At 47.9% G+C, this 18,226-nt stretch overlaps 1 protein-coding gene across 1 annotated transcript; it reads left to right on the forward strand.

The window, feature by feature from the left end:
- Window positions 1–1,997: 1,997 nt before the first annotated feature.
- LOC116478622 (cytochrome P450 4F8) lies at window positions 1,998–17,179 on the forward strand. The gene is made up of 13 exons (XM_032169999.1): window positions 1,998–2,060; window positions 2,386–2,584; window positions 4,501–4,645; window positions 5,967–6,020; window positions 6,112–6,239; window positions 8,681–8,802; window positions 9,576–9,846; window positions 10,182–10,248; window positions 10,448–10,577; window positions 14,843–14,976; window positions 15,072–15,136; window positions 15,302–15,384; window positions 15,733–17,179. Exons 2-13 carry the CDS (start codon window positions 2,387–2,389, stop codon window positions 15,896–15,898), a joined length of 1,563 nt encoding a protein of 520 aa, XP_032025890.1. The 5' UTR covers window positions 1,998–2,060; window position 2,386; the 3' UTR covers window positions 15,899–17,179.
- The last annotated feature ends 1,047 nt before the right edge of the window (window positions 17,180–18,226 follow it).

Below are 18,226 nucleotides of genomic sequence, written 5' to 3' on the forward strand. Positions count from 1 at the left end.
CCTGTTCTGCTACCTGGTCCAGGAATCAGGACCTCAGTGATGCACCTTGGCTTCTCCCAAGCTGCAGAGTCCTGCTGGGGTGTGAGTCCTTACTCATGGCTCATGAAAGTTCAACATCTGCTCATGGCTTCAATATTGGGCCAGATTTCGCTTCCCACCTTGGCCTTCCCAAGGATGAATTGTGTGGTCCCATGTGTTGGTGATCTCAGCATGAACTTCAAAGGAACAAGAACTCATGTGCATTTTTGCACAGCCTGGGTGCCCCATCCCATGGCTGCCCTTGGAGGATCTCCCTCTTCATTCATGTCTCTGCTAAAAGGTCACCTCCTCCTGGAAGCCCTCCCTGATTCTCTGATTTATCGGATTGTCTGATTTGTTGGATCATTGCCTGTCTCTTTATGTGATGTGACACCTTTGACAGCCGAACACTCACTGTTGCATCCCCAGTGCCTGGAACAGTGCCTGGCACGTAGTAGGTGCTCAAGAAACATATAGTTGCATGAACAGTCCTGAGAGGCATAGATTTTTCTTTTTATTTTATAACTGAAAGAAGCCCTGAGAATCAGAAAGGTTAAGGGGTTAACTCCCAGCATCCCTGCAAAGCCTGGAGCCAGGAATCTTAAAACAAGTCTGCTTAAACTGGAAGGATTGTATAGGGATTTCCTGGGGTTCTATTAAGATGCAATCTTGAGTTAGTATTTCTGGGTTGGGGCATGGGATTCTGCATTTCCTGCCAGCTCTCAGGTAATGCTCATGGCGCAGGTCCCTGGACCACACTTTGAGTAACTGAGCCTTACAGTTAAAGTGCATGTTGCCAGCTCCTTCCCTTCAGCTCCTCTTTTTGAGGCTCTTTCCTCTGAAGACTGCTCCTCTGTCCCCCTCTACAGCCCCTCATTCCACATCCCATCTCCCAAATGCAAAATCTGAGCTCACAGCAATTTGGGAGGCCGAGGCGCGCAGATCACGAGGTCAGGAGTTCGAGATCAGCCCAGCCAACATGGTGAAACCCTGTCTCTACTAAAGATACAAAAAATTAGCTGGGCGTGGTGGTGGGCACCTGTAATCCCAGCTACTCGGGAGGCTGAGGCAGGAGAATCGCTTGAACCCGGGAAGCAGAGGTTGCAGTGAGCCGAGCTCACCCTCCATCCCGTCGCGCCAATACACTCCAGCCTGGGTGACAGGGCGAGACTCCCTCTCAAGAGAAAAAAAAAAAAAAAAGCCTGAGCCCAGGAGGGGCAGTACTGCCCATCATCAAAGCAAGGACAGAGCAGAAGAAGGACTCCACTCAGGGTCCCCTGGCTCTGCCTTCCCCTGTCTGGACCTCGTCTGCTCACAGCTTCCCTCACCCTTACCCTTCACGGGCCCCCTCTGTCCTCCTATGCTGAGCCCAGCATCCAGGTTGCTTTTCCAGCTGGTCTCCTTATCTCCAGAATCTGACCCTGGGTAATCCCCAGTGGCGCTGCATTCTTTGTTCCTGCTCCTGTCCGTCAGGTCTCAGCCTAGGTCCTGGGCTGCTGGGAGGCAGGACTTGAATTCCTGCCAGGCTGGCAGTGGAGGGCAACAGGCTTCTGTCTCTGAATCTCCTAAATCTGCACTGAGAAATGGTGCACAGCATTCTCCTGGCCCACATTTGGAGGGGAACTCGGGGGATGTTTTGGGAGAAGGCTTGGCCTCACCCAGCTCACCTGGCACCTGAACACTTCATTCCTTTACCTACATTCCCCTGGTCTTGGAAAGGCAGGGTGGCTGCAAGTTTTGGGGCTCAGATCACCATTGGCTGCCCTCCAACTTACCCTCTGCCTTACATGAGAGGTGCTGAGGACTGAGTGGCCATGCTGGGTCACCCTGAATTGGTTCTTCTACAGTTATGGTCTCCACCAGTCCCCGGGGTTTGGTTGGCTGCCCTGGCACAAAGGAGGCATCCAGGCTGTGAGGATTGGCCAGCCCAGCCCAGGCCAGCCCAGCCTCCTGCAGTGTTTCCTAGATCTGGGGCCAGGAGCAAAAACCTCCTAGCAAAGGAGGAGAGGAGGTTGTGCGGGACAAGCTTCTCCTGACAGAAGGTGCCAGGCTGGGGGTGGCAGGGCTGGATAGGAAGGGGCACTGCCCAAGACTGGGGTGGCTCCAGGGAGCTGGCCCTGGTGATGGGTGCTTGCAGGTAACCAGAGGTCAAGTTGGCTGGTGGTTCTAGATGAAGCTGTCTGGTCTCTAGTCTCCTTGATCTCTAATTTGGTGTCACTTCTCTCCCCTCTCCCTTGGCCTCTTCCCCTGAGATTCCCTGAATCTCCCTCCATGCTCTTAACCATGTTTACCCATCATTGGTCCTGGAGCTCCCCAGCCCCTTTCCTAGGCCTCAGGACCTCACCCTCCATCCCGTCTGCCCTGCAGGATGTTGCTGCTGAGCCTGTCCTGGCTGGGCCTCGGGCCGGTGGCAGCATCCCCGTGGCTGCTCCTGCTGCTGGTCGGGGCCTCCTGGCTCCTGGTCCGCATCCTGGCCTGGACCTACGCCTTCTATGACAACTGCCGCCGCCTCCGGTGTTTCCCGCAGCCCCCGAAACAGAACTGGTTCTTGGGTCACCTGGGCCTGGTGAGTGGCAGGAGGGATGGATCTAGTGTCTCAGGGTGGAAGGGTGGAAATGGGGCTCAGGCTGAGGGGGTGGGCTGAGGTCTGGGATGGCAGAGAAACTCACTCATTCCTCTCCTCACTCGCTCGTTCCTCTCCTCACTCGCTCATTCCTCTCCTCACTCGCTCGTTCCTCTCTTCACTTGCTCATTCCTCTGCCCACTCACTCATTCCTCTGCCTTGCCATGCCAAGCCTTTCTCAACTCCTTGTCTAGGGGAAGTCACCCCTAGCCTGTTTTGAATTCTTTTCCTGACTGTTTTCAGTACACTAGTGAACCTCTGATGGGTTCCTGTGGGAGTGTCAGGGTTACACAGCAGGGATTCACCATTATTTCCACTTTATCCACTGCTGTACTGGAGGCCTCTTGAGCTCACTGTCTAGAACCCACTTTCTGCCTGGCTCATTTGCTTGTGTCTGCCCATCTCTGGGCTGCAGTTTTCCCATAGGAAGTAGCTATACACCCCCTACCCTCACATCGTGACACAGCTGGGCCAGAAGAGAGATGTGTCCCATCTCCACCCTACCCTTGCAGGGGCATCTTCTTTATCCCCACTAAGCTGTCCCAATGGGTTGTGTTGCCCAACCTGGATAAAAATTGGCCAGTGACTTCCTCTTTAAAGTTATCTGTGACCCTTCAGACCCTGCCCTTTCACTTAGACCTGCTGTCTCCTTTGGGCGATTTGGCATCAGTCTGTTCATTGGCAAGTGGCAGGATTGATGGGTGTGTCCACAGTTGCAGGGTGAGGGAGCACAGGAAGGACTAGCTCTGAGCTTGCTGTGCAGAAGCTGCTCTCTGGTGAGAGCTGCTGTTCTTCCTGACAGACAGTTAGATTCACCTCTTCTCCCCTGGGGGCTGCTGAGAAAGGAAGTTCCACAGTGTGCAGACCCTTCTCCATGGGAGGACCTGGAGCCCGTGAGGCCCAGCCAGGACATAAAAGGATGTGGGGACCAGTCCTGGGGACATGTCCTGAGGCCACATTGCTGCCCACACACCACCCTTATGGAGCCCACCCCACATGACTGTCTATAGGCTGGAGCCACTCCCAGGATGAGAAAATCCATCCTCTTTATTCAAGGTGGGCTTCTCCGTGAACAGACAGTGTGTCTTCTCCCTGTTCCCTGGGATGTAGCCTTGGAACTTAGATACTGCCCCCAAGAGAAGGGAGCAGGAGGGAGTGGAGATTACCCCTATATGTGCAGAATCTGGACATGCTGTTCATTGCAGAGGCTGTGCCACCTCTAAAGCCTGCAGTGGGACCTGCTGTGGCTCCTCCTGGGAAATGTATTTATTTCTCCAGAGTAATGGAATTAATATGATATCAATATCTACATCTATCTATCTATCTATCTATCTATCTATCTATCTATCTATCTATCTATCTATCTATCTATCTATGCGCCCATCTGTCTGTCTATGATCTGTCTAATCTATGGAGAGACAGAAGAGGGCATTTATTATAGGAATTGACTCATGTCTATGGAGGCTGAGAAGTCCCACTCTATGCCTTCTGCAAGCTGGAGAATCAGGGACACTGGTGGTACAATTCCATCTGGGTCCAAAGCCCTGGGAACCTGGAGTTCTAATGTCCAAGGGCAGGGGAAGATGGATGTCTCAGCTGCAGAGGAGAAAACAAATTCACCCTTCCTCCACTTTAACATTCTACCTGGACCCTCAACAAATTGGATGATGCCCACCCAGACTGGGAAGGGGAGATCCTTCTTCCTCAGTTTTCCTTCAAATGCTAATCTCTCTTGAAACACTCTCACAGACATACCCAGAAATAATGTTTGACTGGATATCTGGGCATCCCTTAACCCAGTCAAGTGGACACCTAAAATTAACCATCACAGGAGGTGATGGCCCTTGCCTTGCTTGCAGGTCTCCCCCACAGAGGAGGGCTTGAGGGTCCTGACCCAGCTGGTGGCCACCTACCCCCAGGGCTTTGTGAGGTGGTTGGGCCCCATCTTTCCCATCATCAACTTGTGCCACCCCGACACCGTCCGATCTGTCATCAATACTTCAGGTACTCCTGCAGAGCTTGTGGTGGTGGGCACAGGAGAACATGGGATGGCTTCTAGATCTCATCCCCAAAGCTTCTGTGCAGCTCTTGTAGTACTCAGCCCCTTCCTTCCTGCTTCTCTCTCAGCCACCTTCCTCTTTCCTTCCTGTAGTCACCAACCCCAACCTCAGTGTCTCTTCTCTCTGCTGCCATCTTCCCCACCTCTGTGTTGTTCTGGGAACCACTGGGGCCCCGAGAAGCCTTAATCCAAGGCCCTGTCCTGGAGGAATCCCCAAACTTGAAGAGATGGATGGGTACAGAGACATCCCCAACTTCATGGGGTTAAGAATGGGCCAGGAGGAGATAGGCTGTGACAGATCAGGGGAGAACAAGGTTTCTACTGGGGCAGGCTGGAAGGCTTCCTGGAGGAGGAGTAGCAGGAGCTGGGTCTGGAACGATGAGTGATAATTTTTTTTTAAGCAGAGGCAGGGTGATGCAGTGGGCAATGTTAGTATTCAAGACTCCGGGCAAGGCCTGGCATTAGCCTTGTCCTTCTGCAGGCCCAGAGCAGTGAGAAGGAGTTGTGGTTGGGGGAAGATCTGGGCTGCTATTTCCATGACATTCACCTCTTGTGGGTCGATTCCTTCTAACCCCAGCCTGTGGCACTTCCACCATATGCTCATTGCCCTCCTGCTCCAGGCCCCAGGGAGAGACCCCACCCCAGTCTGGAGCCCTACCCTTGCCCTCTGCCCTTCCCATCTTTGGACAGGCCAGGGAGAGCAGCAGAAGGGGTATCACCCCACGGAGACCATGGCTCAGGCCCCAAAATGCTGAGTGACTCTGGGCAGGTCCACGGCTCTCTCTGGGTGCTGAGGTGTCTTTCCATTGTGAGTGGTAGAAACTCAACCCCACACAGTCTAAGCCATTAAAGAGAACCTATTGACTGCAAAGTCCAGGGAGGATGGCCTTCAGGCACAACTGGATTCAGGTCTCACCTAATATCATCAGAATTCTGTCTTTAACTCTTATTCTGTAAATGTGTTTTGTAGAGTGTTGACTTATGCTTGGGTGTTGCAGAACATGTTGGATTGTGTAGGAGCCACGTCAAGGCATGCTGGGTGTGCTGTACCACGTTAGGGTGTATCATTGCTCTATAGTGTTGTTGCAGCCTAGTCCGGCCCCCTTTATGCCCCCCACCCTCCTTTCTTCTTCTGCCCATGGCCTCCTTCCTGCTATGCTGGGCTTGGAGAAAAGAAGTCCAAACCTCTGGCTGGGAGCCACCCTCCATACCCAAAGTCCCTCCTCTATTCCTCTCCATGGATGCTGATGGTCCTCATTCATTCAGATGCCATTACAGACAAGGACGTAATCTTCTACAAGACCCTGAAGCCCTGGCTGGGTAAGTAACTGTAGGTGGACGGGATGGGGACCAACTTGTGTGGTCAGGGGAAGGCTCTGCCCTTGCCCACAGCCTTTGGCTGCCCTACTAGGGGATGGGCTCTTGTCAAGTGTTGGTGACAAGTGGAGACACCACCGTCGCATGCTGATGCCTGCATTCCATTTCAACATCCTGAAGCCCTACATAAAGATTTTCAGCAAGAGTGCGAACGTCATGCATGTGAGTGCCTTGAACTCAGGGTCCCAACTGCAGCCTTAGGGTGGGGGGATCACATACAATTGGGTCTGGAATGTTGGCTCTCCTGGGTGGGTTTGGGGCCATTGCTCTTCCTCTCTGTGCCTTGATTTCCCCATGAGGTTAATAATCCTCACTAAAAGGTGGTAGGAGCATGTGATGGACTCATGTCTCTGACACTTAGTAGGTGGTCAAAAGGAGTCAATTTCCACATTTTTCTCACAGAATCCCTGTAAACTCAAGAAAGGAATGATGACACTTGCATAGTAGTCATTGCTGAGTACAGATCACTTCAAAACTAATTGGTTTAGAGCAATAAGGGTTTGTATTTGCTAACAAATCTGTGGGAATGTTGGCCAACCCTTCTGCAGGTGGATGGTATAAGAGCAGCTGTGGGTCAGGTAGGCAGCTTTGCTTGTGCCAGCTCAGTTCTCTCACATGTTTGGAGCTTTGCTGGCTTCTGGCTGATTTAGGATGGCCTCAGCTGGGACACCTGGACTTTTCTCCATGTGATTCTCTGCCTCTAGATGACACCCCAGGATTGCTCACATGGCAGAGACAGGATTCCAAGGCAGTGAGAGGAGGATGCAATGCTTCTCACTAGTTATTACTATTTATTTTATTTTTGAGATGAAGTCTCACTTTGTCTCCCAGGCTGGAGTGCAATGGTGCGATCTTGGCTCTCTGCAACCCCCGCCTCAAGCAATTCTTCTGCCTCAGCCTCGCGGGTAGATGGAATTACAGGCGCCCACCACCATGCCCAGCTAGTTTTTTGTATCTTTAGTAGAGACAGGGTTTCACCATGTTGGGCAGGCTGGTCTTGAACTCCTGACCTCAAGTGATCCGCCCTCCTCGGCCTCACAAAGTGCTGGAATTACAGGCATGACCTGCTGCACCCAGCCAACTTCTCACTAGTTATGGCCTTATCATTTTCACCACATTCTATTGGCCGAAAAAAGTAAAATGTCCACCATGAATCAATGTGGGGAAAAATAGGCTCCATCTCTTAATGGAAGTTGCTAAAAAATCACATTGCAAAAGATGTGGATGCAGGGAGAAGAGAAGAAATGGAGCCAAGCGTTTTGTAAAATGACTAGGATTTTTTTTTCTCCTGTGAGCTAATAAATTAACTTGTTACTTTTGCATGGATTCTGCCAGAAGACACGAGACTTCTGGGTCAAAGACAAAAGTTTATTACTCATGTCTCAGCAAGTGGCATGTGCATCTTGTTGGTTTGGATCCTTTCTCTAAGCCACCCAAATTCCCTGGGGTGATAAGGTGGGCTTCTGTAGATGCCTGCCATATAGTATATTTGCATGATGGGGAGGAGCATTAGGCTTAGAGAATCAGCTTTCAGAGCAAGCAGAATAAGCCTAACGTGTGTCCCAGAGGAGCCATTACCTTATACCCCAAGGCTGTTCTCTGCAAACACAATACTGAGAAATAGCCCAGATTAAGAACCTCAGGGTTGACCGGGTGTGGTGGCTCATGCCTGTAATCCCAGCACATTGGGATCACTTGAGGTCAGGAGTTCGAGACCAGCCTGGCCAACATGGCAAAACCCTGTCTCTACTAAAAATACAAAAATTAGCAGGGTGTGGTGGTGTGTGCCTGTAACCCCAGCTACTCAGGAGGCTGAGACAGGAGAATTGCTTGAACCTGGCAAGCGGAGGTTGCCGTGAGCCAAGATCGTGCCACTGCACTCCAGCCTGGGCAACAGAACGAGACTCCATCTCAAAAACTAACAAACAAACAAAACAAACAAACAAGAGCAACAACAAAACTTCAGAGTTTTGCATTCTTGGCATGCTCAGAAAAAAATGTTCAGGGGGATCACAGGGACTTTTTGTAATTAATTTATAACAATGAAGATGAATCAAGATAATATTTATTGAGAGCTCATCATATGACAGAAATGACGTAATATGCCTATTCCATGGTATATGTGGTCTCATTTAATTTACACAGCCCTGTGAGGTAGAGGATATTTTCCACCCTCTCCCCCATGCCATGACAAATGGTGAAACTGAGGGCCAGAGACGTTAGGGAGATTTCCCAAGTTCACCCAGCTTGTCAGTGAGTCTAAGAGTGGGGGAAAAGGGGTTCTAGCCTGGCTCACTGGCATCAAAGCAGGTCATCTTGATTGCTATTGAGGATTTGACAGGTGAGACCTAGATGAGGGCTGTGAGTTGACCAAGGGTACACACAGCTTAGGAATCACAGCTGGGGCTTGAACCCAGTCATGGGATCTTCATCTAATAGTAACAGCTTCCACTCTCACCCAAGCCTAGTCCTCCCTGGGGATGGGCGTCTGGGACAGAAAACCAGGAGCCTGCCTCTGGGGGAGTCCATCCTGGTGGTTGGGGTTGCAGGGGGACTCAGAGGAGCCAAGGCCTGGCCCCAGCCCTGTTCCCTTCTCTGGCCAGGACAAGTGGCAACGCCTGGCCATGGAGGGCAGCACCCGTCTGGACGTGGTTGAGCACATCAGCCTTATGACCCTGGACAGTCTGCAGAAATGCATCTTCAGCTTTGACAGCAATTGTCAGGAGTGAGTTCTTGCCCAGGGCCTGGGAACATGGGATGGAGTAGGGGGGTGGGTGTGGGGAGAGCAAAGCCCAGGGAGACAAGAAGAGCCTTCCTGGAGAGGTGATGAGAAGTAGGCATTGAAGGACCAAGAAGGAGAGAAAGAGAGAGAGAGAGAGAGACAGAGAGAGAGAGAAAGAGAAGTTTCCTCCAAACAAGTGGAACTGTTTGGGTCAAGGCAAGGAGGCTAAGATGAGCAGAGCATGTGCAACAGGCAGTTGGGAGACACTTGGAAATGAAGGTGGAGGGGTTGGCAGTAACTAGATCTTAAGGATCTTGAAAAGTCAGACGAAGGAAGACGAATTTTATCCAAGGTTCCTAGGGAGCCATGGAGGTGTTTGAGCAGATGAGACTCATGGTCAGTGCTGAGCTTGGACACTGGACTCTGTGGGACTCTATGGAAGATTGACTGTCATGTAGACGCAGCATGCAAGGATGCCAGGGAGAGGAAGTCTGAGTTTGGTGGAGAAAATGGGGCAGATTTGGGAGAAACTGAATAATAATAGGCAAGAGCAGATGTTTTGTAAGAGAGAGAGAGGAGATGCCCATGATGGCCAAGCTGTGCCCTGGGGACCTGGGGCAGGAGGCAGTTCACAGAGAGTGGGAGGCAGAGAGTGAAGTGTGCTTGCAGGGCACTCCTTTCTGCATGGAACGTGGTCCTGGGATTCTGGCTGGAAGGTGCTGCCAGGCTTTCATGTGTGTAAGTAGCTGCTTCCTCTCTCTGGACTGGCCCTGCAGGAAGCCCAGTGAATATATTGCCGCGATCATGGAGCTCAGTGCCCTTGTAGTGAAACGGAATAGCCAGTTCTTCCTGTACAAGGACTTCCTGTACTTCCTCACTCCCTATGGACAGCGCTTCCGCAGGGCCTGCCGACTGGTGCATGACTTCACAGATGCCGTCATCCAGGAGCGGCGCCGCACCCTCACTAGCCAGGGTGTTGATGACTTCCTCCAAGCCAAAGCCAAGTCCAAGACTTTGGACTTCATTGATGTGCTCCTGCTGAGCGAGGTGGGCTTCTCTGGGATCTGAATTCAAGAGGTAAAATGGAGCTTCAGGTCAAATGTCAGATTGAAGGACTGGACTTGATCCAGAGGGCACTAAGGAGCCATGGAAGGTGCTTGAGGAAGGGAGGGACAAGTTAGATAAGTTTTAGAGGTGATTGCATAGAAAGCTGCATAGAAAGCTGCCTGGGAAGAACAAACAGGAGGCCGGGAGGAAGCCTGTGGGGGTAGATCTGGAGATAACAAGGGAGGGATCCTTCTGGGATAATGGGTCTTCAGAGACTGTTTCAGTTTAGACTCCAGTGACCCCAGAACTAGTGTGATTGGGGTTCTTGTCTCCAGGATAAAAATGGGAAAGAGTTGTCAGATGAGGACATAAGAGCAGAAGCTAACACTTTCATGGTTGCAGGTGAGTGTCCCAGTCTGGGACTACAGTGGGGACAGGGGTCTCTCCACTCCAGGGAAGTGGAGGGCCGGCCCTGAATCACTTTATTCAGCCCAACCTCCCGCTCCCCTCAACCTTCCTGAGAGCCTCAATGTGTGGGCGCTGTCCACCCTCTGGGTGCTGAAGCAGCCCAGAGATTCAAATCTGCCTGGCTAACCCTCAGGCTATGACACCACGGCCAGTGGCCTCTCCTGGGTCTTGTACAACCTCGCGAGGCACCCAGAATACCAAGAACGCTGCCGGCAGGAGGTGCAAGAGCTTCTGAAGGACAGTGAGCCTAAAGAGATTGAATGGTGAGTGCAGGTGCTGGCGGCTGTTTCTGAGTCCTTCTCGTTGGTTCTTCTCCCCAGATGGGGGAAAAGGGGAGGATCTTTTTGATGATTCTGCCATTATTGCCTAGTGGGAACAGGAGTAGAGCCCAGAAACAGGGCTCTACTACTCTACCTAACGGGGGCTACCAAGGGTAACATTGCATGCTTTGGGGACAGAATGGTCTGGGAGTCCATATTTATTTCCCCACTAACTTGCTATGCAACATTAGTAAAATCAATTCCCTTTTCTGAACAACTTTTCTCCTTTGTAAACTGAGGGTGTGGGGAATTGCTGTCCCACAGGGCTGCTTGGAGAATTAATGGCAAAAACTGCAATGACTTTTGGACCAATCTAATATTATGATTTATCAAAGCATTCTCTTATCAACGCATGTTTGTATACTTTTCAGCCTTTTGGTATAAAAGACATGATGTGTTGAATATTGGTGTACCATGATCATTGCTGACATGTCATCTTTGAAGAACAGATTCCTAGAAGTGCAGTTGCTGAGCCAAAGACCATTTGAGTTTTACAATTCAATAGCTCTTGGGAAATCTACTCCTACACACAGATTTTGAGAATGCCAGATTTCCTCATAACCTCCCCAGAAGTGCCTATTATGAAACTAAAACATTTGCCAATCTGATAGGTGCAATATAATATTTTGTTATTTTAATGAACCTAACTTTAAATATGGGTAAACTTGAGCACTGTTTTCACCTGCTGATGAGCCATCCATATCTCTTTTTCTGTGAAGTCAGTTTTTGCATAATTTGTTTTTTCTACTTTGGGTCATACTAGTTTTCTTATTTATTTATAAAAGCTCTTTACATATTAAGAAAGTTATTTCTTTTTTCTGTTATGCAAAATGCATTGTCTTGGACTTTATTTTTATTTTTGGTTCATTTATTTGTCACCAAATTTATTAATTAATTTTTTCTTTTATAATTCCTGTTTGTGTTTCTTAAAAAATTATTTAAAAAACCCTTTTATACTCTAATAGTAAAATGCAAAACTCTTGTTTGCCTAATTTTAATAGGCTTATATATTTTTAAAAGTTTATTTATTTAACATTTTATCAATATTTTTCACATTTAGAAATGTTTCCCTTTGAAATCTATGTTGGAATCTATTTTTTCTCCAAATGTCTAATTGTCCCAATCAAGTTTAATGAATATTTTGTCCTTGTGTCATGATTCTAAATAACAACAAATTCACAAGAAACTATATATATATATCTACACACACATACTATATATAGTGCATACACTATATATATATATATATTTTAAGGCAACAAATAAAACCATATATATATATGTCTATCTATCTTAGGCATATATGTATATATATGGTTTTATTTGTTGCCTTCATTTTGTTCCATTTATCATGTAGTCCTACATGAGCAGCATGAAGTCTACTTTTATTGGTAGAGTTTGTTCTGTCTCATTACTTTGTGTTTACAGTTTTTTTTCCCTCGAGTTCCTATTTTTTTTCCATTTGAACTCTGTGATCAGGTTAGTTAGTTTGACAAATACTTTTGAAAATTTTAATTAATAAATTTTTTGGACCTTAGGTGCTAATGTTTGAGTTAACGATGCTCCTCAGTTCATGGCAAATTCTCATCATTTTTCTATACAATACGCATTTCTTCCCATTTATCTCAAATCTCTACTTCCAGCTCTCCATCAATATGATTACAAAATGATGGATACTTTTATTTGTAAAATTTGTTGTTGGGGTGGATACATTTTAAAATTCTATATATGTTTTTATTTCACAGATGTTGTGCTGGTTCTTACCTTTTCAGAAATATAGCACTATGATTTGTGCTACGTTTGCAGCACCATGGTTGCATGCTATGATTTGTGCTATATAAATGTAGCACTATGATTTGCAGCACCGTGGTTCTAAGTATATTTATTCTCCTGCTTTTAGCTATGATCTAGTCCTTTTCTCTTCAGTTCTGTAGTGGATACCTGGACTGCTTCTATCTCTCCAGTGCAATGACCATCTTTGTGCATATCTCTTTATCTGCATGTCTGATAATTTCTCTGGGATCTACAGTTGGGAACCAGCTTGCTGGGCTGTAAAACACACATCTTTCCTTGGCCATATCCTGGAGGTTGCCTTCCACATTGGCAGCTGCTGTGCACCCAACTATCAGTGCATGTGACCCCTCTACCCACACCTCAGCCAACCCTTGGCAACACCTACCTTTGGCCATTCTAGCCTCGAATAGATGTGAAGTGGTGTCTCATTGACAGCTAGCTTCCATTTCTATGATAGCCAGTGACTTTGAGCATCTCCTTGTACATTTCTCATGCTTGAGCATCCGTGAATTCTTAGATCAAATCCTTTGTCTACTTTTCACTTGGGTCACCTGTTCATTCTCTTGTAGATTTGCAGGAATTCCTGACATATTGAAGATATTGTTCTGGATATCTATCTATCTATCTATCTATCTATCTATCTATCTATCTATCTATCTATCATCTATCTATCTATCTATCTATCTATCTATCTATCTATCTATCTATATCTATCTCTATCTATCTATCTATCAATCTATCATCTATCTATCTATATCTTCGGCATCTTCTCTGAATCTCTTATCTCTCATTGGAATGTTAATTGGGTCCACTGTATCTTTTATTGCACAGAAATCCTTAATTTGCATGCATATTTATCCCTTATATTTTATCTTGTTTAAGCTTTTGGGGTTTTAAGAATTCCTGCTCCTAAGTCACAAAAATTTCTCCTATGTTATCATCTTTTAACGTTATAATTTTACCTTTCTCATAAAGGAAAAGACTCCACCTTGTATATGCAGTAGACAAGAACCTGTTTCTCTCTGTTCCCACATTTCCAGTGGTCTGAACAACTTCCACCACACTATCCATTCTCCAGGGGCGTGTGGACCTTCCTTTAGCAGATGTTAAGTTTCCCCCTATTCACAGGCCTGATTCTGAGCTCTCTACTCTGTTCTATGGATCTGTTTTTCTGTTCTTGCAGCAGTCCCACAGTTTTTTTACAAAATTATTTTATTTTTATTAGTATGCATTTGCAATATTTCTTAATATCTGGAAGCTTGGGTTCCCCTTCTTCAATCTTTTATTTAAAAATTGACCTAGCTTGGACAGGTCATGGTGGCTTATGCCTGTAATCCCAGCACTTTGGGAGGCTGAGGCAGGCAGATCACTTGAGATCAGGAGTTTGAGACCAGCCTGGCCAACATGGTGAAACCCCATCTGTACTAAAAACACAAAAATTAGTTTGGTGTGGTGGTGCACACCTGTATTCCAGCTACTTGGGAGGCTGAGGCACAAGAATCGCTTGAACCCAGGAAGTGGAGGTTGCAGTGAGCTGAGATCAGGCCACTGCACTCCAGCCTGGGTGACAGAGTGAGAATCCATCTCAAAAAAAGAAAAAAAATTGACCTAGCTCTTGATGAACTTTAAAATTCTTTCAATTAGAATAAGATATCAAAGTTCCAAAAAGAATCCAGCTAGATTTTTTATTAATTGCATGAAGTATATTGATTAGTTTAGAAATAATTGACACCTTTACAACATATGGTCATCCCACCCTACAGTGTGGAGTGGAGATTATTTATTCAAATAACTTTATAAGCCCTTTGTAGAGATTTTTTTTCCTGCTTTTGTTACCTCTTTATATAATTTTAAATACTTTTTCACACAAACAAATGAACACTTTTGTTTTTGAGATGGAGTCACTCTGCCTCCCAAACTGGAGTGCAGTGGTGTGATCTCGGCTCACTGCAACCTCTGCCTCTCAGGTTCAAGGGATTCTCCTGCCTCAGCCTCCTGAGTAGCTGGGACTACAGGTGCCCGCCACCATGCGTGGCTAAGTTTTGTATTTTTAGTAGAGATGGGATTTCACCATGTTGGTCAGGCTGGTGTTGAACTCCTGACCTCAAGCGATCCTCCTGTCTCAGGCTTCCAAAGTGCTGGGATTACAGGAGTGAGCCACTGCGCCCCGCTGGAATGAGCACTTTTAAGAGACGTCTTCTGAATATTGTTTTGCTCAGAAATACCTCCAAAACACCAGGTCAACTTTTCTTCTAGTAGTTTTGTGACTTTGGTTTTCTAATGCTTACATCTTTGTTGCTTCTGGAATTAATTTTGTTATAGGACTGAGGGTCAGAGGGAGGTGGTGAGAGGGTCTCCAGGGGCAGCAGGGGGGCCGTGTTTGCTCCCTGGACAATTGTTGGGTGTTTCCTCAGGGACGACCTGGCCCAGTTGCCTTTCCTGACCATGTGCCTGAAGGAGAGCCTGCGGTTGCATCCCCCAGTCCCTACAATCTCCCGAAGCTGCACCCAGGACGTGGTGCTCCCAGACAGCCGGGTCATCCCCAAAGGTGCCCTCCATGGCAGGGGAGGAGGGTCCTGGGCAGGGCGGTGGTCCCAGCAGGCAGCTCGGACCTTGTCCTTACTGTCCTCTCCTGCATGACAGGGAATGTCTGTAGCATCAACATCTTCGCAATCCATCACAACCCCTCAGTCTGGCCAGACCCTGAGGTGCTGCCCCTTCCTGTTTCTCCATCCCCGGGGCCTGGTCGGGGGAGGGGTCTTGTCCCAGAAAACCAGATACTTCCTCTCTACTCCACCCACATCTGTCTTATGTGGGGGTGGCTGGGTGTCCTGAGAGGCCCCATCAGCAGCCTTAACTTGCCTCCACCCCAGGTCTATGACCCCTTCCGCTTCGACCCAGAAAACGCCCAGAAGAGGTCACCTATGGCTTTTATTCCTTTCTCGGCGGGGCCCAGGTGAGGCCAGGGGGTGTCTGAGGTGGGCATGGGCTGAGGGTGGCACAGATGGCTGCCTTGTCAGATGCCTGACTTGTAGGACCACGCGTTTCTGTGATAGGGGTTTTAAAGAAGATCCTAGGAAAAAGGGTGTGCTCAGAGCCTCCTGCTCCGTCTGGTTTCATTTGGGGCTGGGGTCTGGGTTAGGCTCTGGGAATATGCAAGCCCACATGGTGGTCCAGACACAGCTTCCCTCCTGTCTGCCCAAGGTGATCTGGGTGGGGTTGGGGGTTCCTGGCCTGGTTCCTGGCGCAGTGGGACCGGGATCTGGGTCCTGGGTGCAGTCAGACCCTCCACCCTGGTCCCCAGGAACTGCATCGGGCAGACGTTCGCGATGGCAGAGATGAAGGTGGTCTTGGCGCTCACGCTGCTGCGCTTCCGCATCCTGCCCGACCACAGGGAGCCACGTAGGAAGTCGGAGATTGTTTTGCGTGCGGAGGATGGACTTTGGCTGCGAGTAGAGCCCCTGGACTGAGTCCTGCAGTGACCCACCCACCTACCTTTGCATCACCTACCTTTGCACCAACTACCTTTTCAGATTCCCGGGAATAAATCTGTGCTGGCTCCTGTGTCTGAGTCCCGCGGAGAGCCAGTAGGGGGCGCTAGAGGACTGCAGGGATCTAGGGCCTGGCTGGGAAGAGGCGGGGAGACGTCTCTGTGCCCAAGATGCTGACTGCCTCTCTGGGTGAGCACAGGATCCCCGTGCTGAGGGCGGGATCTCCCAGAGCCTAAGTAAAGACTTTCCCCCCCCAATAATTGTGTATTCTGATACACATTTTTCCAATTTAGAATCCCTGTTTTTTAGCTAGGTGCATAGCAGCCTGAAATACAGATCACATTTGAAAACCTTTCTTGAAGCTCAATTGGTTAAGTGACTGTGGCTGTCCCATGTGGAGAAGCCAAAGATTATGTGGTAATTCTGGTAACCTTTCTTAAGAGAAAGCTGCGATAGTCTCTCTGCTCAGTCCTCCCCTCTTCCTTCCTGCTGCTTGCAAGATTTTTTTTTTTTTTTTTTTTGAGACAGGGTCTCACTTGTCGCCCAGGCCAGAGTGCAGTGGCTCACTGCAACCTCCACCTCCTGGGTTCAAGTGATTCTCCTGACTCAGTGGCCCGAGTAGATAGGATAACAGGCGCCTACCACCACACCCGGCTAATTGTATTTTTAGTACAGACGGCGTTTTGCTATGTTGGCCAGGCTGATCTCAAACTCCTGGCCTCAAGTGATCAGCCCACCTCAGCCTCCCAAAGTGCTGGAATTGCAGGTGTGAGAATAAAAATTCTTGAGTTTCAATTTTTATTTTAGAATCAGGGGCTAACGTGCAAATTTATTAGAAAGGTATATTGCAACATGCTGAGGTTTGGAGTATGAATGACTCCATCACCCATGTAGTGAGCATAGTATCTAATAGGTAGTTTTTCAGCTTTTACCCCTCCCTGCTTCCCCTGTCTAGTAGTCCCCAGGGTCTGTTGTTCCCATCTTTATTACCATGTGTATCCAATGCACAGCTCCCACTGATAAGTGAGAACATGCAATATTTTGTTTTCTGTTCCTGCATTAGTTTGCTTAGGATAATGGCCCCCAGCTGCATCTATGTTGCTGCAAAGGACATGATTTTGTACTTTTAATGACTGCATAGTATTTCATGGTGTATTTCTACACATTTTCTTTATCCATTCCACCACTGATGGGCGCCTGTGTTGATTCAGCATCTTCGCTATTGTGATTAGAGCTGCAATAAACATGTGGACACATGTGTCTTTTTGGCAGAATGATTTATTTTCCTTTGGGTGTATACCCAGTCGTGGGATTGCTAGGTCAAATGGTAGTTCAACTCTCAGTTCTTTGAGAAATATCCTAACTGCTCTCTACACTCCATTAGTTTAGTGGCTGAACTAATTTATATTTCCACCAACAGTGTATAAATGTTCCTTTTTCTCCATAGCCGTGGCAACATCTGCTATTTTTTGACTTTTTAACAAATTGCTTGCAAGATTGATGTGGCATCTGGAGCTCCATCTTGGCCCATGAGGACAGGGACTGCTATTTAGGGCAGATGGGGCAGATGGCTAGAAGCAGTCAGGGTCTATGACCCTAGATCCATGCTGTGACCTGAATGTTTATGTAGCCCCCAAATCCATACATTGAAGCCTAGTCTGCATGTGGTGGTATTAAGAGGGGAGGCCTTTGGGACGTGATTAAGTTGTGAGCGCTCTGACTTCGTCAGTGAGATTACCTCTTATAACAGAGACCTGAGGGAGCTTGTTTGCCCCTTCCACCATGTAAAGACACATGCAAGGTGCCATCTATGAGGAACAGGCCCTTAGCTGACACTGAACCTGCAGGCACCTTGATCTTGGACTTTCCAGCCTCCAAAATTGTGAGCGATAAATACCTGTTGTTTATAAACTACCTAGTGTAAGTATGTTACAGCCAGAATGGGCTAAGATAATCCATATCCCCTTGGAATTGTGCTAAACACCACCTTGAAGTCGTATTATAAATGTCAGAATCCCAGTCTGCTATTCACTAGCTGATTGGCTAGGGGAAAACTCGTTTATCTCTGTAGCCCTGGTTTTGTTTACCACTTAATAGTATTCACCTCATTGGGCTGCTGTGAAGACCGAACAAGCCGGTATCTACAACATCCCTGAGCCACATCTGTTGGGTATTAGTGGTCCATGAGGGTTAATTGCCTCTCTTTCTCTTCTTTTTGCATCACATTTGAAGTTTTGACATTTTAAAAAATCACAAGAGGTTGCTTTAAGATTTGGGATGCATGGCAACCTTCTCTTGAGGAAAATT

Source organism: Hylobates moloch, unplaced genomic scaffold (assembly GCF_009828535.3).
Source record: "Hylobates moloch isolate HMO894 unplaced genomic scaffold, HMol_V3 SCAFFOLD_12, whole genome shotgun sequence".
Classification (NCBI taxonomy): Eukaryota; Metazoa; Chordata; class Mammalia; order Primates; family Hylobatidae; genus Hylobates; species Hylobates moloch.

What these genes read in the sequence shown, in the direction of transcription:
- LOC116478622 (XM_032169999.1), top strand. Translation starts at nt 2,387, where the DNA reads ATGTTGCTGCTGAGCCTGTCCTGGCTGGGCCTCGGGCCGGTGGCAGCA. An exon ending in ATCTGTCATCAATACTTCAG is followed by an intron (nt 4,646 to 5,966) that starts GTACTCCTGCAG and finishes TCATTCATTCAG; the next exon opens with ATGCCATTACAGACAAGGAC. An exon ending in CAGCCGGGTCATCCCCAAAG is followed by an intron (nt 14,977 to 15,071) that starts GTGCCCTCCATG and finishes CCTGCATGACAG; the next exon opens with GGAATGTCTGTAGCATCAAC.